The sequence below is a fragment of the Lipophrys pholis genome, assembly GCF_963383615.2.
Source record: "Lipophrys pholis genome assembly, chromosome: 22".
Taxonomy (NCBI): domain Eukaryota; kingdom Metazoa; phylum Chordata; class Actinopteri; order Blenniiformes; family Blenniidae; genus Lipophrys; species Lipophrys pholis.
In genome coordinates, this window is record NC_137644.1 from 7296405 (window position 1) to 7322491 (window position 26087).

General features: G+C 42.6%; 1 protein-coding gene across 1 annotated transcript in view; it reads left to right on the forward strand.

The window, feature by feature from the left end:
- btbd11a (BTB (POZ) domain containing 11a) overlaps window positions 1-24834 on the forward strand; it is a 170018-nt gene extending 145184 nt beyond the window's left edge. The window contains exons 4-17 of the mRNA XM_080491604.1: window positions 3735-3887; window positions 4079-4244; window positions 6234-6323; window positions 10005-10106; window positions 11796-11889; window positions 13683-13818; window positions 16355-16587; window positions 18881-19059; window positions 20181-20286; window positions 22593-22695; window positions 22790-22871; window positions 23691-23759; window positions 23896-24009; window positions 24478-24834. Coding sequence (XP_080347730.1) covers window positions 3735-3887; window positions 4079-4244; window positions 6234-6323; window positions 10005-10106; window positions 11796-11889; window positions 13683-13818; window positions 16355-16587; window positions 18881-19059; window positions 20181-20286; window positions 22593-22695; window positions 22790-22871; window positions 23691-23759; window positions 23896-24009; window positions 24478-24717 — 1867 coding nt within the window. The 3' untranslated portion in view covers window positions 24718-24834. The remainder of the gene's footprint in view (window positions 1-3734; window positions 3888-4078; window positions 4245-6233; window positions 6324-10004; window positions 10107-11795; window positions 11890-13682; window positions 13819-16354; window positions 16588-18880; window positions 19060-20180; window positions 20287-22592; window positions 22696-22789; window positions 22872-23690; window positions 23760-23895; window positions 24010-24477) is intronic.
- The last annotated feature ends 1253 nt before the right edge of the window (window positions 24835-26087 follow it).

The following is a 26087-nucleotide window of genomic DNA, read 5'->3' on the forward strand; positions in this document are numbered from 1 at the left end:
GTGATCTCCCATTTCTTCGAGGAGCATTATCCTTGTTAATACGCATCTGAATAGAGGAGCAGTGGTTTTTTTCCACGCTGTGAGGAATGAATGTGATTAACAGGAACCCAGGAACACCGCAGACCTTTGTTAGGTGCTTCGCTTTTGGCAGATTTCTCCTGAATGTCGCGTTCATGATGTAGATTGCAGCTGGAAGCCAGGCGATGGCTGTGCGGTTCTCCTGGAGCAGATGTGGAAGCAGCAGTGACACTTTTCGTCAAGGTTTGGGCTCCCGATGGTGATTCAGGACCAAGACCAGACCATAGCATCCCAAGACCGGAGCGACTATCCATGAATGTGATAGTCTCTCCTTCCACTCCACAAGTACCTGATTCCTCTCACACTGAGTGCAATAATTTATTAAAATATTTTGTCAATAAAGTCAGTGAAATCAGAGCCAAGATCCCCTCGTCCTCTCACCAGCTTTCTGCAGGGGCTCCCAACATCCCACCCTTCATATGAACAATAGGCATATCTCCAAACTGCCCTTTGTCTCAAAAATACTTGAAAAGGTTGTGGCCAAGTAGCTTACATCTGCTCTCGAGGCACATGATATGTATGACCCCTTCCAATCTGGTTTCTGTAAACGTCACTCCACAGAATCTGCTCTGACTAAAGTCACCAATGACCTTTTGATGGCAGCAGATGATGGGAAATGCTCCGTATTGGTACTTCTGGACCTCAGCTCTGCTTTTGACACTGTGGATCACAGTATTCTGCTAGACAGGTTAAAGCAGGTTGTGGGTATCTCAGGTTCTGCACTGGACTGGTCCTCATCCTACCTCTCCCACAGGAGGTTGTCTGGTTCAGTCGGCAAGTTCATGTCTGACACAGCCCCTCCGTCCTGTGGTGGACCTCAGGGATCTGTCCGGGGCCCATTACTATTTTTATTGTATTTATTGCCTCTGGGTCAGATAATTGGCAGTTTTAGTGGGATTTCTTACCATCTGTATGCGGATGACTTTCAGTTATATTATTCTTATAAAGCCAAAGAGAGAAATAAACTTTCCATTTTAAATGACTGTTAAAGGCCATTAAGATGTGGATGACTGACAATAACCTTCAGCTTAACACAAGCAAAACAGAGGCTCTTATACTTGCCCCCCCCCCCCCCCACACACACACACACCCAAAATGGATACCACCCATTAGGCAGCACAATGGGTCATTAAATAATCCCTGGGTGTATCCTTTGACCAGTCTCTGTCACTAGACAGCCATGTAACGCCCTTATCTGTTAAAATCAGTTCTTCTGTAAACCGCCTTCAAACCGTCCAAAATGCAGCTGCTTCTCTTTTAACAGGAACAACCCGGAGAGCCCACATCACCCCCGTCCTCTCCTCCCTCCACATCCCTCCACATCCCTCCATCCTCTCCTCCCTCCACATCCCTCCATCCTCTCCTCCCTTCACTGGCTCCTGATCACGTTCCATGTTCGTTTTAACATACTAGCGCTAACTTTTAAAGCGTCACATGGCCCAACACCGTTTTATATTTCCAACCTCCTTCACCCATATGCCCCAAATAGAGCGCTCAGGTCTGGCCAACAAGTGCTGCTTACAGTCCCACACACCAAACTCAAAACCTGTGGTGACTGTGCATTTGAAGCTTTTGCACCAAAGCTGTGGAATGCTCCTCCACTTCAGCTGAGATGTGTTGACTCCTGTGGTGATTTTATGAAGCAGTTAAAATCATTTTTATTCAGGCAGGCCTTTGACCTATGGCTGCTCTATTTTACTTTTTTTGTATAACTATGTATGTTTTTCTTGCTTCTGTACCTTTAATGATCTTATCTCTGTTATTTATTTTAAAAAGAATTCTCTTTTAGCGCCTTGTGACACTCATCTCTGAAAGGTGCTATATAAATAAAGTTCTATTCTATTCTATTCTATTCTATTCCATTCCCAAGACCAAGACCAAAACATTCCCAAGACCAGAACATTCCAAGACCAGCGCATGAGCCGAGACCGAGTCAAGACCAGGACCGGTCTGGAGTACTTCACTAAGTCACTGACAGAATACTTAACGATGGATCAATGGATTTCTTCCCATCTTAAAAATCATTTTACGAATGTGTTCCAAAGCAGATCTCTGACTGTCGGACAGATTCTAAATGTCTTGTTGTATGAAACATGGCTGCAAATGACATTAGTGAGAACAAGCGGGGTTAGAATGACTAATAGAGGCACTAAAGCCGTATTTTCTGCATTGGAGTGACCAAATGAAATAGAAATATATTAGTGGCAATGATTTGACAAAGCACAAGAAGTGTTCCGGGCAGTGCCGCACATGTAAAGAGGCTAAATAATAATGTGAGTAATGGCTGACCTGAATGGAACTGCTGGAGCACTGAGAGGGGAGAAGATGAATGGAGGGTAGCAACATGTTTATCACACACACACACACACACACACACACACACACACACACACACACACACACACACACACACACACACACACACACACACACACACACACACACACACACACACACACACACACACACACACAGAGGAAATAAAATGATGAAATATGAACATGTCGGCCAGGCAGGACCCATTATTAGGATTAAAGAAGGTAATTTCTGGGGGTTGCAGCAGCATCGAGGTCTTTTTCTGGTTCTGTTATAAATGATCAACATTGATTCGGTGTCGTATCATGCTGGAGCATCTTTAACTACAAAGTTTGGTGGGACCACCGTCTTTATTAAGGGGATTTATTTGAAAGGTGAATGAAGGAGCGGGAGGATGTGTTCACATTAACATAGAAAGGTCTCGTTGTGTCATTTTGTGCGTAAACACTTTTCCATCAACGTGAGCAGCCTCGGTACTAAACGTATCAATAGCAAACGGCGAACAGCAGCTACAGTTGTCATGAATGAACAACTTGTTCTGCAGCTTAACTTCTTGACTGAGTCGTTTGGGATTGTTTGGAAGAGAACGATCATCTGGAAATGGCATCCAGGGCAACTTTATTTTTTAAAGAGGTGCCACAAAGTGCTACTTTTTGACAGCAGAAATGCTCCTGCAGCACATACCTGAGTAGACAGACAAGGTTTCCTCCGTCGAGTCACGACTCCCAGTCCACATTCTCCTGGGACTTGGTAGTTTTATAACAATCCAACTTAGCCGTCTGTCCACTAGAATATCCGTGTTCTCCCATTGTTAATGTTTAGAGCCAATTGTTCTCTGTGCCCACATGTCTGGTTTCAGTACAAAAACAAACACCAGCACCCACTAGTGGCCCGACATGAAAACCTTGTTGTTATCTTTGCCACGGACATTATAAAATCACCCGTGTTACTACGGTTCAGATGATAACCTGGAAGACGGTAAGAATATTGTCTGATCTTGTTTTCTTTCAAATTATGAAATGAAATCATGGGATCACCAAACTAAACTATATGAATAGAGGCAGTTGATGCGGATGTGGAATATTTCCCTGTGTCCATGTCCACCCTTGGCGGAGGTCAGAAATCTCAGATTTTTCTGTTGCGGTTTCAAAGCAAAAAAAAATTCTGAAACAAAACGTTTTCACTGAAATCATTGCGTCTCAACTCGACTCGCCCAAAACAACATTTTGGTTTTCTCAACTTCCGCTGCTAATTTCCCCCCAAATGACAGTAATGACTCAGATTTAAAAAAGGGAACGTCTCCATGTGATTGTTAGTTTGACGTGATTCCTGCTCTGCAGGCCCTTCCTCGTGCTGCCTCCTCTCATGGAGTGGATCCGCGTGGCGGTCGCCCACACCGAACATCGACGGAGCTTCTCCGTGGACAGCGACGACGTGAGGCAGGCCGCCCGGCTGCTGCTGCCCGGCGTGGACTGCGAGCCCCGCCAGATAAAGTGAGGATATCGTGCTTATGGCCAGAAAGTTTTCAATCCTTGTCCTAATGGTCTGTGGAGAACTGTGAGCCCTCACCCGACCTGTGCCCTCCTCATCATGTGACCTTTGCCCTCTACATATACAACCTGCGCAAAGAAATAATGACTGTCTTGAGACAGTAATGGATCCTCTGCGTCTGTCCACCCTCCAGGGCGGAGGATTGTTTCTGCGCCACCAGGAAGCTGGACGCCGCCTCCACCGAGGCCAAGTTCCTGCAGGACCTCGGCTTCAGGATGCTCAACTGTGGGCGCACGGACCTGGTGAAGCAGGCCGTCAACCTGCTGGGGCCCGACGGCATCAACAGCATGAGCGAGCAGGTGTGTGGCGTGCGCACACACACACACACACACACACACACACACACACACACACACACACAGCTCCATAGGCCTTCATAAGCATTTTGATTCTAATCATAATGTGATGATGAAGATTAATAACTGCGATGTATAATATTCACACATTGTTTTTACATTTTAATTATTACTTCCAGTAGTAATAAGCACTGGAGATGTAGCGGGAATGATATTTTCAATGATAGTAAGACGAAAAGTAGTAGTAGTAGTAATTGTAAAGAGTACTGTTCATATGTTTACCGTGCAGTAATAGTAATCAATCAAGTCATAACTTCATTGGCGCAGACATCATCTATGGAAATGAGTTTTGACGCATTTAAATATCAAATTTCTTATGATCATTTATCCCTCCGTTCAGTTTACGATCAATAGCTGAAATGGTGCAGAGCTCATTTGGATGCAGCCTGACTCTCCTCCATCTCTGATGTGTTGTAGTAAAATAACTGATCGGCCCGCGTCTCTTGTTTTTGTGTCGTCAGATTGAATTTAATTTGACTTCAGCAGGTGTGTCATGGAGAAAGAAAAAAAGCCCCACAACAAATAAACTGGCAGGATTTCAAGTTGGCAAAGCTTCTGGGCTGTGATTCATGCGTCACGACTTCGCGCTTTGGTTCAGAAATGACAATAAAAATCCAAAACGTGGAACGGTGCTGAGCTGAATCATTTTGTAACACTACTGTTCACATGAGTCACCATGTTGGAGTAAAGTTAGTTGACCTGCATCCTTGAGAGTACAGAAAGAGTAGTGTTGTTGGTGCGGCGCGGGGTGGTAGCGGTTCGCTCTGTCGTCTCACAGTGAGAAAACCTCTTGTTCGATATCAGGTCAAGGTTTTAAAATGTGCATCTTCTGCCTGAGTACACGAGACTCATATGATCTAGTGTAGTATTGTATTATATAGTGTAGTATCATATGGTATCACACAGTATAGTACCGTATTGTATCATATGGTAAAGTATCGTATAGCATAGTATCATATAGTATTGTATCGTATCGTATAGTAACGCATTGTATCGTATCGTATTATAGTATGGCATCGTACAGTAATGTGCCATATCGTAAAGTATCATATTGTATAGTATGGTATCATACAGTACAGCATCCGATGGTGTAATATAGTATCATATCATATAGTATAGTAGCGTATTGTATCGTATGATCGTATGGTATACTATAGGAATCATTTAATATCGCATTGTATACTATACTATGGTATCCTATCCAGAGTACAGTACAATGCTGGATTGCATCGTGTGGTATTGTATAGTACCATATTGTATCATACAGTACAGTACTGCACAGTATAGTATAGTATTGTATAGTATAGTATAGTATAGTATAGTATCAAACCGTACTGAACCATATTGTATCATATAGTATAGTATCTTATCATGCAGTACAGTGCTGTATTGTATAGTATCGCATTGTATAGTATCGCATCATACAGTATACTACCATATCATACCGTAAAATAATAGATACTAATCTACTATAACTCTACTTAGTTTTACTACTCCCACTCATTTACTAACTACAACTACTACAACAATCGTATTATTGGTTGTTGGACCTCCTGCATCAGTGAGTCTTGGTCGTTGAGGACGTCGTCTGTTTTTCACTGCTCTTCCTTCACTGGGCCATTTTTAGTCGATTCTGATCCTGCAGATCGGGAGGAATCCGGACTCTGTGGTCACGCTCCTGTCAAAACTCAACTTTCTCTTGCCACTTTTCAAATGTTCTGCTTCTAAGACTTCAACTTTGGGACAAAAGTTTCACTTCCTGCTTGATATAGATCCCTCCAGCAGGAGTCACCATAAAGCGCTAATCCATGTGTATAATGTGATGGTTTTATCTCGCTCTGCTCAGAACAAACTGTAGAACCTTATTATTGCAGAATAAAGACATGACAGTCATACCTGAACCGATATACCCCCTCCCCCCCTTCCCCGCAGGGTATGACCCCTCTGATGTACGCCTGCGTCCGGGGCGACGAGGCCATGGTTCAGATGCTGCTGGACGCCGGAGCCGACATCAACAGCGAGGTCAGTGTCGACCGTCTGCCAGCCGCTCCACGTCAATGTCTAAATTGGTTCATTTGCATCATTGTCGTCTGTGTTCCTGTGAAAACCTGTGTACCCCCCCCCCCCCCCCTACGACCCCCCACTTCCCTCTCCCACCTCCCCCTCTGTCGTCGCTGTCTCTCAGCTCATTACATGAAGTGCACACTGAACGGCGAAGAACGAGTAGCGTCTGCCAGGGAACACTGATGGCTTTGCCTGATACACAATAATAATAATAATAATAAGACGAAGAAGAATACACTCGCCGTGGCCTCATTACGTCCAGCGGCGGTTCGCTTCACGCCACGTCAATGACGCACCGCTGCCGTTGCGAGCACGTGCACTGAGTGTAACCTGCTGCCACGCTTTTGTACGGGAAGCATGAACTCCATCGCACCTGTCTGTTGGGTTCAGGAGAAAAGACGGAGCCGCCGCAGAGGGAGTTCATGAGCTCATGGGGGGAGAACATTGGATGGCGGCGATGTGGGGAATCGCGGCAGAATTTCAAGTGAAACGCAGCGAGAAAGTTTGGCTTTTGAAATGTTCGTTTCTATGGAAACGGTGGAAAAGCTGAAAAACGATGTAGTTGGCATGTTTCCTTTTGTAATGGAACCAGAGAGCGATATGCTATAAACATTAACAATGGGAGTACACAGACATTCTTATGGACCAGGAGTCTGCAACCTTTAGGAACTAAAGAGCCGTTTTCACAATTTTTCACCAAATAGAATTTGTCTGGAGCCACAAAACGTGGAAACTCTCTGAAACGAACGAAGAACATCTTTTAAAAAATTGTTATACAAAACAAAACGATTGGTTGCATTCATGGAGTTTCTTTATGAAGGTGCAATTCTGATATATTTCATTTCATCTTTAGATTTTGTATTAACCGTCTTTAGAGGTATTTCTTTTTTTTTTTCTTTCTTTTTTTTTTTTTTTTTCCCACTTTATTTTATGCATCTTGTCTATTTTAGCCACTTGAGATTTTTAACTATTTAGAGCCTCTAATTGTTTGTTCATGGTTAAACCAGTTTAAGCGAGACGAAGCAGTTTTTTCTATTTTTCCTTCTTTCCTACTTTTTTTTTTTTCCTTTTTTCTTTTCCAATGTTCTTTTGTTCCTGAAGAAAATTCTACTGTACTAGCAATTTCTAGTACAGACTTTAACAATTTTTACTATCTATATTTTTTTTAAATTAATATTATTTGAGCAGTTTTATCTATTAAAATTTTTGGGGGGGGGAAATTTTTTCTCCCTGTTTAAACTGTTTGACTTAATTTTTCAGTTTTTAGCCTGGAGATTAAACCTTTTTTTTTTTTTTAAATCAGTGCGGTATGTAATTATAATCACATGTGGCTCCAGAGCTTTAGGTCTTCAGACGTCTGGTAACAAGTTGGATTGTTAATCTTTATCTCTCTTTAGTTGCGCGAGTATGCAGATGAACACACTATGTAGAGGATCTTAGTAAACCAGAGGATTCTAGATGAGAGTGAACCACGTCACATGATTTAACCTGATATAAAAACACTATGGATGGACCTCGTCCCGGAACTAAACTACAGTACATGATGCTTTTCCTGTGGTGTGTATCTTTAACCTGTTCTCAGTTCAAATAGCCAGTGAGCTCATGGACTCTCTCTGCGCCGTCATAAAGCTTCCCTGTTCATTGCTGTGATTGCTCCGTTGGTTTGATGTCTGTGTTTAAAGCGGTGTTGACTCAAAAGCAAAGCGCCGCCTGCGTAAATCATCCCGGACCTCGCCGTGTTGTTAATGTTTGAAGGCTTGGTTAACCCCCGAATTTACAGCTGCGAAATGGAAACTGGCCAGTTTTATGTGTGCAGAGGTTGAGCCTGTTTGCTGGTCCATGTTTTACACCAATGAACACGTATAACTCACTTCTTTAGGAGGATGTTTTAGATCTGCATTACAGAAAAGCAGGATTGAGCTGGCGAGGAAGGCTTTAGATTGCCCAGATGTGTCTAATAAAGTTTTTTTTTTTTTTTAAAAACTCTTTCTACACTAGTTGGAAATAGGTCACCTGACCTTTGGAAAAAAAGTCCCAATATGAACCAGCAAGTACAGGATATTCTGAAAATCATTGAGAATAAGCAAGAAAAGCCTCTTTTAGTGATTCAAGTGATTCTTGGTTGTTGCCAAGGGTGACGACGCAACACTATTCTCTCTGGTTTATTCAGGATTTACAGAGCTTGGAAAGGTCGCTTGGGTTCGTTTTACATGTGCGGCTCTGCATCTCGGACACACAACAAGCTGCCATTCACTGCCATTAAAAAAGATTTGTTCAAATATTCTACCTTAGCAGTTCTATGATAATAATCAGCTAATGTTCGATCATTAAGTTGCTGCATATAATTTTAGTTGTTTTAATTGTGGAGTTTTACACCAGCACAGTGTATATTTACATCGTTTGTGATGTTGATTTCTTCACATTCAGATCATTAAATGATGCTTGACACCATAGAAATGCTTCCAAATGGAGCTATGTGGTTGAACGATGCTATACTTTCACCCCATCTTTGGTCACAAGGCCAAAAAAAAGCAGATTTATTTTTCTCACCAGAAAATTTTATGAAAAAAATATGAGTCTGAGACTCCGTGAGTTATTTTCTGGCAACTGTGAGCACCAAAGTGAAATTACATTCAATTCTACTGTTTGAACTGACATAAAAAGTAAGGAAACATAAGTTTAATGGTCCATTTTCCCTCCACTTTCATGAAACATGAAGACGGAGGTTTCTAAAATTGTAACTGTGTATGTATATGTATATATACTGTGTATATATATATATACATATACATGCCTCGTGAAGGTGGAGGGAAAATGGGACAATAAAAAACTACATTTAAAGTGCTAAAAGACAAAAGAACGACAAAAGAGTTTCCACTTGGAGTTAAAAAGTTTTAAGGTTTTGTGAATTTGCGTCTTTTGGTCATGGGGCAAAAATCAGTTCAAATATTTTACCGGCTGTAAAAATGTCAAAGGTTATTTTACAATAAATAGTGTTGATGAAGGGTTACACTGCTAAAAAATATCTAAATGGGGACAAAACATAAAAGAAAAGGTTAAAAAAACTTGGTTGTTAATTATATCATTCTTACATTTCTATACAGCATATATCTATACTTATATATCTAAAATTCCAGTCCAGTCATTGTCAGCAGTTTGTTGTAGTATTTAATAAAGAAGTGATATGTGAGGTGTGGATCAGCGGTGTTTGTCCTCGGGGGACTTTAGGGAATCGTTTCTATAATTCAGTCGGTGATGAAGCCACTTCAGGAGAACCTCAGCTGCTTTGCTCGTGAGTCAGTACCTTCCATCCCGCCGCCGCCGCCGCCGTCGACGCCCGCGTCGTGTCGGTTCAGAGAAGAGAAGCTGTAGCGAGGTGAAGCGAGGCCGGTCTGACGTTGTGGTGGGATGTAGGGAGCCTGGAAACCCGAGGCAGGATTCAGGCTGCTTCAGATTGAACTCAGGGGGGGGGGACTCTCCCTCTGCCATCTTTGCCCTCTTATGCTTCCACTCCTCCTCCTGCTGCTGCATACTGCTTCCCCCTCTTCCTCCTCCTCCTCCTCCTGCCATCCCCGCCCTGAGCTGTGACTGTTAACGGCTGTATATCTCTCTCCCTGAACCTCACCTATGACTTCCCAGGTGCCCAGCACAGTAAACAAGCACCCCTCAGTTTATCCTGAAACGCGCCAGGGGACGCCTCTCACATTCGCCGTGTTGCACGGACACGTCCCTGTCGTGCAGGTAGAGACGTTTCTGATGACCTGTAACCTTTGACCTGTGGCCCCTCGGCCTGTCCTTTAGGGATGATGATGATGATGATGATGATGATGATGATGATGATGATGAAAATGATGATGATGATGATTACCATGCTGAATCTCTCCTCCTTTGGTCCCCGACCTGTGGAGTTGTGTAGCGCAGGAGTGTTTTCTACTCTATCTGCTCTAGATCTACAGATTTCAAAGTGTGGGGCAGTCAGGGGAACGCCGTCTCCCAACATGAGTTTTTTATTTCAAATTACTTACTTACCTACTTAAATATTTTAATATAAATAGATAAATTACAAAAAAAAAATGATGCCATACATACATACATACATACATACATACATACATACATACATACATACATGCATACATACATACATACATACATACATACATACATACATACATACATACATACATACATACATACATACATACATACATACATACATACATACATCAATTGTACGTATTTAGAGTATATTATCAAAACTCGCAAAACAGAACTCGGTGTGACTGTAGATGATTAATTGTTTTATATTTATTTCAAATTGTCTGTGTGTACAGATACATGAATAATATACATTTAAATTATGTAGAAATAGACATTGATAAGTATTAAAATAAAGATAAATCATATGCATATATAATTTTCTATAGTTTAAATTGAAAATGATAAATAAGTATGCAATTTTTCCATTTATTTATAAATATAAACCAATCAGTTACTCTCACAATGAGTGGTCTGTGGTTTAAAAAAAAGAATAACAACAAGAGTAATTATATTCTGTAACATTCTATATTTAAAATTATACATTATATATGTATTTACACATCAACACACACAATTTAAAATCAATTAAAATTAAATCAGTTACTCTCACTGTGAGTTTTGTGCATTTTGATAAAATGTATTTACTTATTTATTTATTTATCTGGAAAAAAGAAAGTAAATGTCTGTATACATATAGACAATGATAAATGCAATAAAAAAAAAGAAATGCTGAATTATTGTAAAAAAAAAGAAATGCTGTTTTGTTCATTAAATCCACGTCTATCTTTATATGCGTCAATTTTCAAATTCTGGGATTCTGATCACGAGGATATAATTCCTTCACAATAATCAAAGTTGCATACTGACATAGAAGATTAGAGAATCACGAGGAAAGCAAACATGACCCTTGAGTGAGCGACGTTGCAGCTCCCACACTTTGAGAATCGGCAGGTTTCGAAGTGTGTTTGTGTGTGTGTGTGTGTGTGAGTGTGTGTGTACAGACTCCGCCCCCCCCCCAGTTTCTCCCCAGCTAAAGTCCTCGAACAGAGAAGCTTCCAGAGGAGACGTGTTGTAGATCCTGTGTCAAGCTGCCTGAGCGGCATCGTCCCCTTCCCTTGAGTTCTCAGTTTGCATCGGCGCACTGAGAGTTTGTGGAGGAAATGTCTCCAACCAGACCCCCGTCCCCCGATATGTATCTAGGAGAAGACAGTGTCTAGAGGCCGGGGCTCAGGTGTCAATCAGGTTCTTCTTCCTGCCCGGCCTGAGTGTAACGACCTCGTCTCCTCCTTCCCCCTCATCTGTCCATCCGTCCCTCTTCCTCCATGCCCCCCCCCCCCCCCCCCAACGCTCTCCTCCTCTTCCTCCCCTCCCATTACATCCATGCCACAGTTGTTGCTGGACAACCGAGCGAACGTGGAGGGCGCCCTGCAGGATGGGGCGGAGAACTACACCGAGACGCCGCTCCAGCTGGCCGCCGCCGCAGGTAACCGTCCCGCTCGTCCGTCCGTCCGTCACGGGTTGGTCCTGACATACTTTGCTCTTAAGTGCACCAGAGGGCTTCATCTAATTAATTCATCGCTTTCAATTAAGACCTGAGAGCCGGGAACGACTTCATCACGCTCACGACTGAAGAGCCTCAGTCAGACCAAACTTCATTTTTCCCATTTGCATAAACGCACCATTATGGTGGATTTGTGAATACCTGGGAAGAGGGAATTACTTCCCAGGAAGATAGTTACATATTTTCCGAATACATTGTATTTGTTCTAAACTAGAATCTTCCCACTAGGAATGTGGGATACCTTGGAGCCATCGAGGAATCAAATCTGATGTTGCATCAGACATTTTCTGACTTTCTACCAACTTAGAAGTTGTAATTTCCCAACTGCAAACTTTCCCGCTTCCCATCTGGATAAACACTCCATTTTGGGAATGGGAATTCCCGAAGTGGTAACTCTCCAAGTTCCCAGTTGTAACGTGTTTTTGGAGCAGAAAATAGGGCAAATTATTGAACTGCTAGTAAAAACATTTGCATTCAAAGTGCATTTAAAGTGGAAATTTCCCAAATGGCAACTTTCCAAATACTCCATACTGCTTGGAGTGGATAAACAAATGAGTGACTCACTGCTTTGGAAAAAGTGTCAATTCATTCTGAAAATAAATTCTAAAGTGACATTAGGCGCACGGTCTGTGAATGAGTCTAGTAGTATTAGCGAGGAAAGCCAGCATGAACTCTCTAACCCTCAACATAAACTACTCTCACTACAATTGTTCTACCACACAAACAAACAGAAGAATATGTAAATTAGCTGCTGGAGGCAGAAACGTGTTCCTGTAGATATGTTGCACATTTTCCCAGTGATTGACTTTTTTATTTACAATGCAGATATTTCCTCGGCTCCCCTCTAATTAACCTTTAAGCTTGTGACGGTTTCCATGGCCGACCTTGGAGGAGTGTTGGCAGCCGCATCGCTATGGCAACAACTCGGAGCAACAGATAGTCAACACTATTTACATCCCACCTATTAAAGCATAAATAATGCAAGAAGAAGCTGGTTGTGGTAATGAGTTAATGAGAGGAGAGACTATTTCCGTGCAGGTAGCAGCTGCAACTTGATAAAATAAAAAAATAGAAAAAACGTTAGTTGCATCGCAGCTGTTTATATGCCGCACTGTTTAAATACCTGCAGCGGCGCTTTTGATATATCTGCTTGTGTCATCCTCAGCGTTGCAGGTTTCACCGGCGCGGTCACTCGAACTGAATTCAAAGCCGGAATGCAGATTTAAGGGAGGAAGGGAAAATGTGTTTTCATGATTTATGTTCCGCTGACGAGCTGCTTAAAACACTAAACGGAGAGCAGCGTCCCTCCGGCTCAGGAGCTGCAGTGCAAACAAAGCCCACTTAAAAAACGTCAATATGGAGTACGCATCAAAAGCTGTAGCCAGGAAATTTACACATTCTGTATTTAAAATGAACTTGAGACAACAATGAGATCTATTGCAAATGTGTTTTTATTTTTTTTTAATTGATATTAGTGGAAATATAAAACTATTTACACCCTGAGATCATATGGAACATATGAAAAACACTGTTTCCATGGAAACGGGTGAAAACGCAACTTTTAAAATGGATAAATAAAAAAATCTCACATAAGATTGTCCATATGAGGTCAAACAGAGATGACGTGGTATTTTGTTATGATTAGTGTATAAAGTACGTCAGTAGCGTGGACGTAGTGTGTCGTGGTGTTGACTGCCGCGGCTCTGGTTCCTCAGGTAACTTTGAGCTGGTGAGTTTGCTGCTGGAGCGAGGAGCCGACCCCATGATCGGGACCATGTGTCGAAACGGCATCTCGTCCGCCCCGCTGGGAGACCTGAACTCGTACAGCCTGGCAGCAGCACACGGCCACAGGTGGAACACACACACACACACACACACACACACACACACACACACACACACACACACACACACACACACACACACACACACACAGGCCAAGATGTGTCCATTACTACAGTATTGATCCATTTACACGCTCTGCCCGCCTCCCGTCTGCCCCTGGAGATCCGGCCGGCCGGCCACCTCCTGATCCTGAAGTCCATTCAGGCTCCATTTTGACATCATTTCCTCGCCGCTGCTGAGTCAGACGAAGCCATTAAGAGTCAGAGCCGTCAGGAAACAACACCACAATGCAGTATTATTAGGACAATCAATTATAGGCGGCAGTGTCTTTTTAACTGAGGAGACGTCAGCATGCACAGGTCAAGCCAAAGTTTTGTTGGACTGCGGCTCCTTGGACAGAGTTTATCGTCTTTAGACGATGCAGACATTAGTTTCTGTTACCCTTATGAAATATTCTGGCTTTAACTCGCTTTTAACTAAACAAGCTCACAAAAGTATTGATCCCTCTTCAACTTTTCCACATTTTGTTCCCAAGGTGGAGCTTTTTGAAAACACTCCAACAATATGGAAACAGGGAAAACGCCGCTTTTTTAAAAACGCTGCTAACCACGGCCGTAGTAGAAAAACAGCTTTGCACATGCTCAGTAGATGAACAATAAGAGGTTAACGTTTATAGCATGTTGTTCTCTGCATGCATGTGCGTGTGGTTTCATTGGAAAGATCAACAGCACCCTCTAGTGGGCCAACATGCTCACTACATTGTTTTCAAAATGTGGAAATGCGAGACTTTTTTTCAAACGAAAATGCAAAAACAATTGACTTTAACCGTTGTGGTGTAATTGGCACCTCAGTTATGTGATAGTTTTGTTCAGTTGACAGGTAAATATAAATAAAACTATTCGATTGTAGAGATTCTTTTTTGTTGTTGGCATCCGGAAAATTCACTCAATTTCATGTTGAAACAAAGAATTTCCTCACTGTTTTCTACAATGTGTGGAGGAATTTATGACAGGACGACAGCAGGAGTAAAAAAAATATGATAAAAAGAAAAAATAGGTGGATTCCTTCAGGTTCAAGGAAACATTTTACAAGAAAGTCAATTAAAAAAACCTTTGTTTCCCCCGGTTGGTTGTGGGAAAAGCTGGAGTTGTGTGCATGCGTCCCTGACCTCGGGGCGCTGCAGCACCTCTGGGATGAACTGGAGTATCAAGCCTCATCGCCCAGCATCAGTAGCAGAGCTCTGAAGCGCCGCTGGCTGCAGCCACACACCGTGTGAGGAGCCCGAAACCCGAGAGGCAGGAGCTGCATGCAGTGGTCACTAAATAAAACACTGGATTATGTGGCGGCAGGGGAAACGATGCACCCGTGCAGAGATGCACGCTGTCGCCCCAAGAGACTTAAATATTATCGTATGAAGAGCCCGTCGCTGATGAAACAAGCGGGCTGAGACGTTTTGCTGCACAAGCTCCTCCTCGCTGAAGCAGATGGTGCAGCGACGGATTATCATCCCGCGATCACGCTGGATATTTCATGTGTTCATTCTCCTGAAACGGCGGCGTCTGTTACTGATGCATCCTGACGTCACGTTTTGCAGCATGAAATCATTTCTTTTATTTCTTTTTGCTTTCTTTTTTTTTTTTTTTAAAGTATCGACTTCAATCTCCACAATATTCCACACAGCAGGTTCGGAGCACAACACCGCATTTGTGCTTATTAAGTATGTGAGAATATTTCCAGTGTCATCAGAGCCGAATGGGCCTAATGTGGATTTAATGCAGCTGGTCCAGGCCTCGTTTGGGTCCATTATCCTGTGTGCAAACATCCACTCTGCAGTTGTTCCTGGTGCTGATGAGGCTGGTGTTAAATTACAAGCATCTGGTATGAAATGCTTGTAATTAAAACACCAGGCTCGATGATGCTGGTGTTGAATTACAAACATTTCTCACCAGCCCCATCTAAGCCTGGAGTTAAACTACAAGCAAAGACAAGATTGGCATTGAATTGTAGTAATTTCACACCAGATGAGATCGGTGTGAAACGCTTGGAATTTAACACCAGCCTCATCTGGTGCAAAATATTTGTAATTGAACACCAGCCTCATCTAAGCCTGGAGTTAATTTCCGAGCAGTTTACACCAGGTTTAGACGAGGCTGGTGTTAAACTACAAGCAAATACAAGTTTCGTGTAAAATTACAAACAGTTGACACCCGATGAGGCTGGAGTTAAATTACCAGTATTTCTCACCAGGTGAAGCTAGTGTGAAATACTTGTAATTTAACTCCAGCCTCATCTGTGCCAGTGGGAGATGCTCAAATATAGAAATCTGAAAATTTGAGTTTTCACAGCCGTCCTGATTTTGAATAAACAGAAGTCGGTGAAAGTAGAGGGACGGAGGTAGTTGTGGTGGAGCAGATCATATCTCACTTGTAGGTTGCCGGTTCGATTCCTTCCTGCTTGGTGGTTTTCAGTGTTGTTGTGTGAATGAGACTGAGGAGCGGTCAGCGAAATCCTTTGACCATCGTCTCCACCTGTTCCCCTTCAGGAACGTGTTCCGGAAGCTCCTGTCCCAGTCGGACAAAGACAAGGGGGACGTGCTGTCGCTGGAGGAGATCCTGGCAGAAGGCTCGGAGCCGGGGGACAAGAGGCTGGTCCCCCAGGCCAACGGCAGAGGGACCCTGCGAACAGGAAAGGCCAGGCTGCGAGCCCTGAGAGAGGCCATGTACCATAGCGCAGAGCACGGCCATGTGGACATCACCATAGACATCCGCAGCTTAGGTCAGACTCACTAACGCATGCCGCGCCGGCGCTCATGCCGCCTCGCTCTCTCGGTGCCTCCAGCTGTCCTGGACATGTGCTCGTGCTGTGCCTGTTCTGTCCCGTCCCGTCCTGTGCTGTCCTCTAACACACACACCCCTCCGCCATCAGAGCTTCCCACACCACCACGGCGTGAACCCGCCGATCAAACCGTGTCCTCGAGCTCTGCTCACTTTGTTAACGTGGCGGTCTTCGGATTCCGCGCCGAGGCCCGATGAGGATTTATTGATCTTTCACTGATCGCACCAGCAGGTTCGATTAGCCGCATTCAGGTTGCGTGGGAAATTTGAGCGATTTCACCACAGGCTTGGCTCGCCAGGCGGAAAGACTGGAAAGCGATCGTCTGGCTCGGTTCAAAAGCCTAAAAAAAATTTTTTAAATACGCCTACCAGCACGTCTCAGGCTCAGCAATTAACACATTATGTCTCATTTGTTTAATGAGTACAAAAAGTGTTAAAGCAGACGCAGCGGTTTACTCATGAGATATGACCTGTTAATTAGCGAGCCGCGGAGGCTGCTGGGCAGAGTTTCAGTGGGCAAACTCGAGCTGCTTCCTCCTGTTTCCTCTCAGTCTCATGATCATCATCGTCACAGCGTCGAAAGCAACAGCGTTTAGGAGAAGACGTTGGTTTAGGAGGCGAGGGCGACGATCAGGCGCAGGAAGATCGGAAAATGTCTCGCAAATCAAAATACGCGAAATATAGAAAACACTAATATTGAAACAGAGGAGAAACAATGAGACTGGACTCATTGACACAATAAGAATTCTATATTAGTTAATAGACCTTTTACAATAAGATGAGGTACAACATGACAAGATGCTAGAGGATAATATATAGATACAGGACAGTATTATATTATACAATATGGCAATATATGTAAGATATGATGATGTAATAAGGTGACATATGATGCAAATAAATTGGATACTATACAATTAGATAGGATATGATACAGTGATATGTGATAGGGATACTATTATATTTGTTACAATACATAATATGTATATATTATAGATGATATATTATCTAAGAGAGTCATTTATGGTAACATGCTCATATAAGCTGATATATGAACTCAAGTGATGATTTAAGGAGATATAATATATAATGAAATAATGCAAACATGTATGATAATGTTCAATGAGATATAAGACATTATAAAGGTACAGCCAGATCTAATGTTATATATGATAAGATACATAAAGATATGGTTTGTTCATATATGATGAATAACTACTGATATATGATGAGATATGATATTTATTTACATATAAAAGATGTTCGATCAGGAACTATGTGATAGTATATGGTAGATACAATATGATGAGCTACAGTACGAGAATATGTGGAGCAGTAAAACTATATACGATGTAATACAATCAGATCAAACATGATGTTATATGATAAGATACAATTGATCATTTAGCTGATATGATGTGAGAACATATGAGAAGCCTGATCATGTCGGACGTTTCTGTCTCATCCAGTCGAGTCCTTGTCTCCGTGGCTCCTCTTGTCTTCGTTTGCATCTTTTTTGTGTTTGTCGGCTTGATAAAGACACAAAGTGTCGATTCTGTGTTGTTGTTGTTGTTGTTGTTGTTGTTGTTGTGCTCCAGTACATGAAGTTAGTGTTGTTGTTAAACCTCCAGTGATGCAGAGACACAGTGATTGGTTGATTGATTGGTTGAGTGATTGGTTGTACCACACACACACACACACACACACACACACACACACACTGACTGAACACTAACAAAGTATATTTATTATTTTCCATCTCTGTATATCTCGAGATTAGAATCTGACCCGATGGATCTTGTGGTGATATTTTTCCTTCGTCAGCTTTGATTTTTCAGCTCAAAAACTAAAATAACTTTTTCTTTTCCGTGTTAAATTGTCTAATTTTCTCCAACCGATTTTTTTTTTTTTTTTTTTACAGTGACATGAAACACAAACGCAGATAAATCGATAAGTGGAGTTAAACAGATTTTGGCTCATTTCATTTCCTCCATCTCTGGAATTCCTTTAATGACATTCAGGTGCTGCTTCTTCCCCCCTAACCCAGCTCCCACCTTGCATTCGGCCTTCAGCTCACGCTAACACCCCGCAGTGATGGAAACATGGTCGGTTCTGTGGCCCTTGACCCCCACCTGCCCCTCGCCCAACCCCCACCCCGTCCTTCTCTCCCCCCTCCCCCCCCCGGGCCGTGCACGCCCGTATTCACTGTCTGCGTCTCCGCTTGCTGTCCCCAGGGGTTCCCTGGACGCTGCACACCTGGCTGGAGTCGCTGCGCACCTGCTTCGTGCAGCACCGCCGCCCGCTCATCCAGGGGCTGCTCAAGGACTTCAGCTGCATCCAGGAGGACGAGTACACGGAGGAGCTCATCACGCACGGCCTGCCGCTCATGTTCCAGATCCTCCGGACCAGCAAGGTCCTCGCACCAGCACCAACGCTCGTTAGGGAGGCGTCGCGTACGACGCGTCCCCGTCCCCGAGTGCCAGCGCTGACATTAACGCTCGTATTTGCATCTACTCAGCCGCACTCTGGAGCATATTAACACTCATTTGCATCACGTTTTGTCCCAGAAAAACAAAAAAAACTAAAAACTTCCCCCTCAAAAAAAACAAGCTGCTCAGAGAGCAGGATGATCTGTAGAGTGTTTGTAGATGCCGAGTTTCCTCTGTGCTTACAAGGACCTTCGTTGTTACAAGCACGTTTCACGAATCTCATGGAAGAAGGGTGTTTTAGCCCTCAGTTTTCACTCGCAGGCTCCTTTTAGGCCCCGTTTACACAAAGCTTTCAAGTGAAAACGCAAAACTTTCAGTATGTATTGGGCGTCCGTTCACAAGACGACAGTGAAAACACAACTTTTTGAAAACTGCTCTGATTCTGTCTGTGTGGAAACGGGGGGGAAAACGCAACTTTTTGAAAACGTTCGAGCGCCGTCTCCATGGAGCTGGAGGAGACGCTGCTACTGCACATGCTCACTACGACCATAGTAATTAGTTCTCCTGCACATGCTCAGTAGATGGACAATAAGAACAATGTTTCCTGCAGAGTGTCAACTCCCAGTCCAGATTCTCCTGGGACTTGGTAGTTTTATTTTGACAGTCACCATATTAACGATCCAACTTGGTGGTCTGTCTTTACCAGTGTCCTTGTCCTCCCATTGTTAAGGTTTAGAGCTTATTGTTCTCTGGTGGTTTCATTACAAAAACAACCAACAGCACCCACCAGTGGCTCAACATTGAAACTACATTGTTTTCAGCATTTCTGCCGTTTCCGTGGAAACTGACATTGTTTTCAAAACGTTACCGTGTGAACACGAAACTTTAATGAAAACTCAAAAACGATGCGTTTTTACTTGAAACATCGTGTAAATGGGGTCAGACAAATTATGGGATGATAATCTGACACAGAAGATATTCCCTTAATCCCAGGGGGAAGTTCTTGTTAGCGTTGCTCTGCGATCCACACAGGCTACGCCAATTTAAAATACACATAACTCAAAATAGAAGCATGAATCTGGTTCCTCTGCCGTTTGTCCTCCAGAACGAGGTGATCAGCCAGCAGCTGTCAGTCATCTTCACCAAGTGTTACGGACCCTTTCCCATCCCCAAGCTGACGGAGATCAAGAAGAAGCAGTCCTCACGCTTAGGTAAGAGAGCTAAAAATAACCCTCCTTTTTTTAAACGAGTGACGAGGAGCCAAGGCGACCTTCACGTTCTGCTTTAAGGAACTGGTTGTATCGAGGTCAGAGGTCAGTCTGTGGTTCTTCTGTTTCATAAAGGAAATGGATTCTTAACTCGGTTCTTTATGGTTGCTTTTTTTTCTGAAACAAGTCAAAAGCCTCAAACTCATTCTGAAGATTCCAGAAAAGATAAATCCACATTTATATGAATCATAGAAGCTAATTTAATCCAGGTTCCTTTACTGAGCTGTGCGTCTTTATTTAAAGTCAACAAGTATGAATTTGATTTGTTTACAACCTTAAAATAAACCCAGTAGTACGGTAAATTTAAGTTGACACCTGTCGGCTAACATCCAGATTAAAGAGCATCTTCCTCCCGAAAACATCCAGATTATAGAGCATCTTCCTCCTGAAAACATCCAGATTAAAGAGCATCTTCCTCCTTCTAACATCCAGATTATAGAGCATCATCCTCCTGAAAACATCCAGATTAAAGAGCATCCTCCTCCTGAAAACATCCAGATTATAGAGCATCTTCCTCCTTCTAACATCCAGATTACAGAGCATCTTCCTCCTGAAAACATCCAGATTATAGAGCATCTTCCTCCTGAAAACATCCAAGATTATAGAGCATCTTCCTCCTGAAAACATCTTGCATCCAACATGTGACTAGTTGTCTTTACTCTGTCAGTCAAATGTGGTTTGATGAGCTACATCATCATCATCATCATCATCATCATCATCATCATCATCATCATCATCATCTCATTTCTGAACACGTCGTCCCAGGTTTTTTGGGGAAACCAGGTTCTGCCTGAATTGAAATGATTTTTATTATTTTTAATGTCCGATACATCAAATCATTTGCCTTCATTTGTTTAATTAGTCCATAAAATATCATCGCTCTGAGAAAATGATGCAACAATAAATAACCCAGAGGTTTTTTTTTCTTCTTGTTTTTACACTTTCAGCCAAGCAGGTCTTAAATTCTGGTTTATGTGTTGATAAAAACGTCTCCAAAAGTCTTAAATTCACCTCGATTGCTTCTGGCTTTGTTTTGCTTTTTATAGAGCAAATGTTTGGTTTCCTGCAGATTTACTGAGATTGTAAATTTTGAAAATCATTCTGAACTTTTGTAAACAGAAAAGAATCCAAAATGTCTTTTAGTGGTTGTATTATATAGATATTGTGCTTTTAATTGTCTTAGAATGACCATTTAAAGCATTCTTTCAAGGGATTGACTGAGATTTGTATATTTGTTTTCTTCTATAATCTGAATGTTGACACAATGTAACAGATATCTGGAAAAAAATGTATTTCCTATCAGTTTTACAAATATTTAAGTTTCAATCAGCTTTATATCCACATATGGTTTTACAGTCATGTCACTTTTATATACTTTAATTTGAGGATTTTTAACTAAATATTTTATCCAGATATTGGATAATAAATTGAATTGAATAATTATTCAAATTAAGTGCATTTTGAAAAATCTAATCAAATAATATTGAATAACAGAACTTAGATGGCAGTCATGTGCTGTGCTGCAGCGCCCTCTGCTGGTCGTGTGACTATGTTCAGCAAAACCTTTTTTTTAACCTTTTCCTTTTAGTAGAAATATATACAAAAACCCTTAAATATAATTGAAAATGTGTTTATTTAATCAGTTATATCTCCACTGATGACATAATAAATACATAAAAAACTTTTTTTATGGTGAATTGTTGCCTTATTACCAAAACTACTTTTTTCCCCCTTTTTTAAAAGATATCCTAATATTTTGAGTACGTAGTATTTTATCCTGTATTTTTAATTCTTATGGATTACAAGCTAATGTTTTTTTTAATAAGGCAAATTGCTCATATTTCATTTTTTTGTGTCAATCTAAAATATAAGCAGGTTTTACAGCTTAAACTCTGGAAAAAAATATTTTTCATGTATTTTTGTATGCTTCATGTGTATTTATTTCTTATCCTACACAGTTTAAAAATTAATAGTGGAGAAAACTGAAGAATGTAAATGTAAAAACTGAATTTCAAGTTTCAGATCTGCAAGAAATATTCTGAAATAGAACTTTAAAACATGAAAGACATGAAAGCTGGACCTGTGTTCTAAGAAAAAATACTTAAAGTCATGCAATTCTTTTAAAACTGGATGTCTGACTGTTTATAGTGTTTTACATCATGTTGATGTCTCCAACCTGAATGTTTGAGAATATAAACAAATTTTTAGCCTGATTAGCCATTTTGTGTGTGTGTTTGTTTCTTCCTCAGATCCACACTTCCTGAACAACAAGGACATGTCAGATGTGACCTTCCTGGTGGAGGGGAAGCCTTTTTATGCACATAAAGTGTTGCTGTTTACAGCTTCACCCAGGTTTGAAACGATGAGCTTTAATCCACCAAATCAGCTCTGTGCATCAGTAGCAATGGAAATGTGCTTTCATGATGAGATTTGTGTTTTTTTTCAGGTTCAAGTCGCTCCTGCAGAACCGACCAGCAGCGGAAAACACCTGCATCGAGATCAGCCACGTCAAGTACAACATTTTCCACGTAAGAACGCCACTGTCACACTGTAATCTCCTTTTCCCACTGCTGAATTGTGCTGAATCATGCTAAACGTTGAATCATGCTGATTTGTGTTAAATTGTGCTGAATCATGCTAAACGGTGAATAGTGTTAAGTCGTGTTGAATGGTGCCGAGTCATGCGAAATAGTGAATCATGCTGAATCATGTGAAATTGTGCTGAATCGTGTTGAATTGTACTGAGTCATGCTAAATCATGCGAAACATTGAATCATGCTGACTCATACCGAATGCTAAAATTATGCTGAATCGTATTGAATTGTGCTGAATCATGCTGAAGTTGAATCATGCTGAGCATTAAATCATACTGAACGATACTGAATCATCCTTAACGTTGAATCATGCTAAATCGTGTTCAATTGTGCTGAATGATGCTGAATCTAACTAAATATGGAATCGTGCTAAATCATGCCAAATCATGCTAAACCGTTCTGAATTATGTTGAATCGTGCTAAACGTTGAATCATGCTGAATTGTGCTGAATCATGCTGAATGTTGAATCTTGCCGAATTGTGCTGAATCATGCTGAATGTTGAATCTTGCCGAATTGTGCTGAATCATGCTGAATTGTGCTGAATCATACTGAATGTTGAATCTAGCTGAGTCTTGTTGAATTGTGTCGAATCATCCTAAGTTGTGTTGAATCATGCAAAACATGCCGAATCATACTGAATGGTGCTGACTAATCCTAAATATTGAATCATCCATAATTGTGCTGAATCATGCTGAATGTTCAATCCACCCGAGACTTGTTGAATTGTGCTGAATCATGCTCTGTTTCGCAGTTGGTCATGCAGTATCTGTACTGTGGAGGCACCGAGTCGCTGCACATACGGAACACTGAAGTGATGGAGGTGAGACGGACGTCCACAAACACGAGCTGAGACATTAGCGTGTTTCAGTCCACCTTGTGTGTCTCATCGTGTCTCACCGAGTGTCTCACCGAGTGTCTCACCGAGTGTCTCACCGAGTGTCTCCTGTCCCCTGCAGCTCCTGTCTGCAGCCAAGTTCTTCCAGCTCGAGGCCCTTCAGAGACACTGTGAGATCATCTGCTCCAAGAACATCACCACGGAGACCTGCGTCGATCTCTACAAGCACGCCAAGGTGAGGCGGCGGAGCGGAGGCGCTCAGATTACACACAGTTTATGGACAGAAAAGGATTAATTCCGTACATCTTCACACGACACGAGAGCTGGCAACGTCAAAAGAGCTTATCGATCGCTTTTCAGGATGCAGCTGCTCTCGGCAGAACAAACGTCCACTTCAGCGCGAGTGCGCCGGCGTTATTTGTTTATTTACATATCGACTTATCGAATGTCGGGTCGTTTTACTCATCAGCAGTCGAATTACATTCAGATCAACTTCCAGCAGGATTAAAGACGTCGGGCCGCTGCTCAGATTAGCGTTAGCCTGTAGCCACAGAATGTCATAAAGTCCTCCGGTGAATCTGCTCTGATGGTGAAAATGTGACTAATTTTGGGGAACCGACGTTAAAAGATGTTGAAAACGCGTGTGGATCTTCTTCACTCCGACCAGGATTGTCCCACTAACCTGTCGTCTGCTCGGCTGCAGTTCCTGGGGGCGTCGGAGCTCACGGCCTTCATCGAGGGCTACTTCCTGAAGAACATGGTGCTGCTGATCGAGCTGGACGGCTTCAAGCAGCTGCTGTACGAGCCGCCGCCGCCGCCGCCGCCCGACAGCCCCGCCTCCAGCCCGGGCATCTGCTCCGACATCCTGCTGGACCTGGAGAAGACGCTGGCCGCGCGCATCCACTCCATCCACCTCTCCACCTCCAAGGGCTCGGTGGTGTGACCCCCACCCCCACCCCTCCCCCACTCCACCCACCGGATCCCTCATGCCTCCGACGTCCCTTTAACTTCCCCTGGAGGATTCGTAGAGAAAACACAAGCCAACAGCGTCACTTCCTCTAAAAAAAGACAAACAAAAACAAACTTCTGACTTTGTTCCTCGTAGGAAACGTGCATGAGATCCACGCTGTAGACCCCCCCCCACACCCCCACCCTCCCCCACCCCCACGATAGGTAGAGTTAGAGCTTCATCCTCCTCTCCTCTCCTGGATCCCGACGCTCCACCACACGCCACAACCAGAATATAATCCCACTACTACAACCGATAAGAAGTGATTTAGTAGCAATGCCGGCAGGCGGACTTTTAGGTTGGATCACTGTGTTATTAAAAACAAAAAACAAAAAAAACTGTGTGCAGAGGCCAAACACCTTCATCATCTCCGTCATCATCAGAGGAACTTCCAGAGGGACAATCCCCCCCACCCCCCCACCCCGTCCTCCGTCACGTCTCCGCTCGTCCTGCAGACGTTTCTTTCTTCCTGCATGAAAACAAAACCTCTGTGTAAATAGAGAGTCGTGCTGGCCCCGCCCCTTTTTATTTTTTAAACGGATGTACAGTCCTCGCTCCACCCGCTTGGCTTGATGCTCTCGATGAACCCCCACCCCCCCAGACCCCACCCCCCACCCCTCCACCCCCTGTCCGTCCTCTTTCTGCCGAAGTTGCATGTTTTTTAATGTTTCCTCCCGTTTTTAGATGAGCGTCGATGCTTCTGACTGACGTCCGATTGGAAGGATTTTTGTAGATTTTTAACCTCGAGCTTCACGTTCAAACACACGGATCCACGACCATCATCACAAGCATCGATATTTATTATCTCATTTATCTTTTTTTATTTTGAAGAAGATCCAAGTCGGACCATTGATTGACCTTCTGCACGACCTCACGCTGGATTAAAAAAAACCCAGCAAAACGAGATATTCTGCTTTGGGATCCAGTTTTTAATCACTAAAGAAATATATAAAGATACATATTTCATTTAAAAGGGATTAAAACATTGGGAGACACACCGACTTCAACCAAACTCTTGAAATACTCCCATAAAAATCTAATCTGTGATGAAACGTCACCAGCGGCTTGTTAAAAGATGTGCAAGGTAATCCTTTGTGCTTTTATTAAGTCACACCTTATTACCGTGAGAAAATAATCCAGACTGGAATTATAATGAAGAAAAGTGACAAAAAGTGACATTGAGCTCTGGTCTCATGTTTGACCAGATTTAATCCGGCTGGATTATGTGTGTGTTTTAACATGCAAAAAGCTTTTGGAGGCAGAAACAAGGAGGAGTCAGTTAACTTCCAGGAAAATCTGGAATT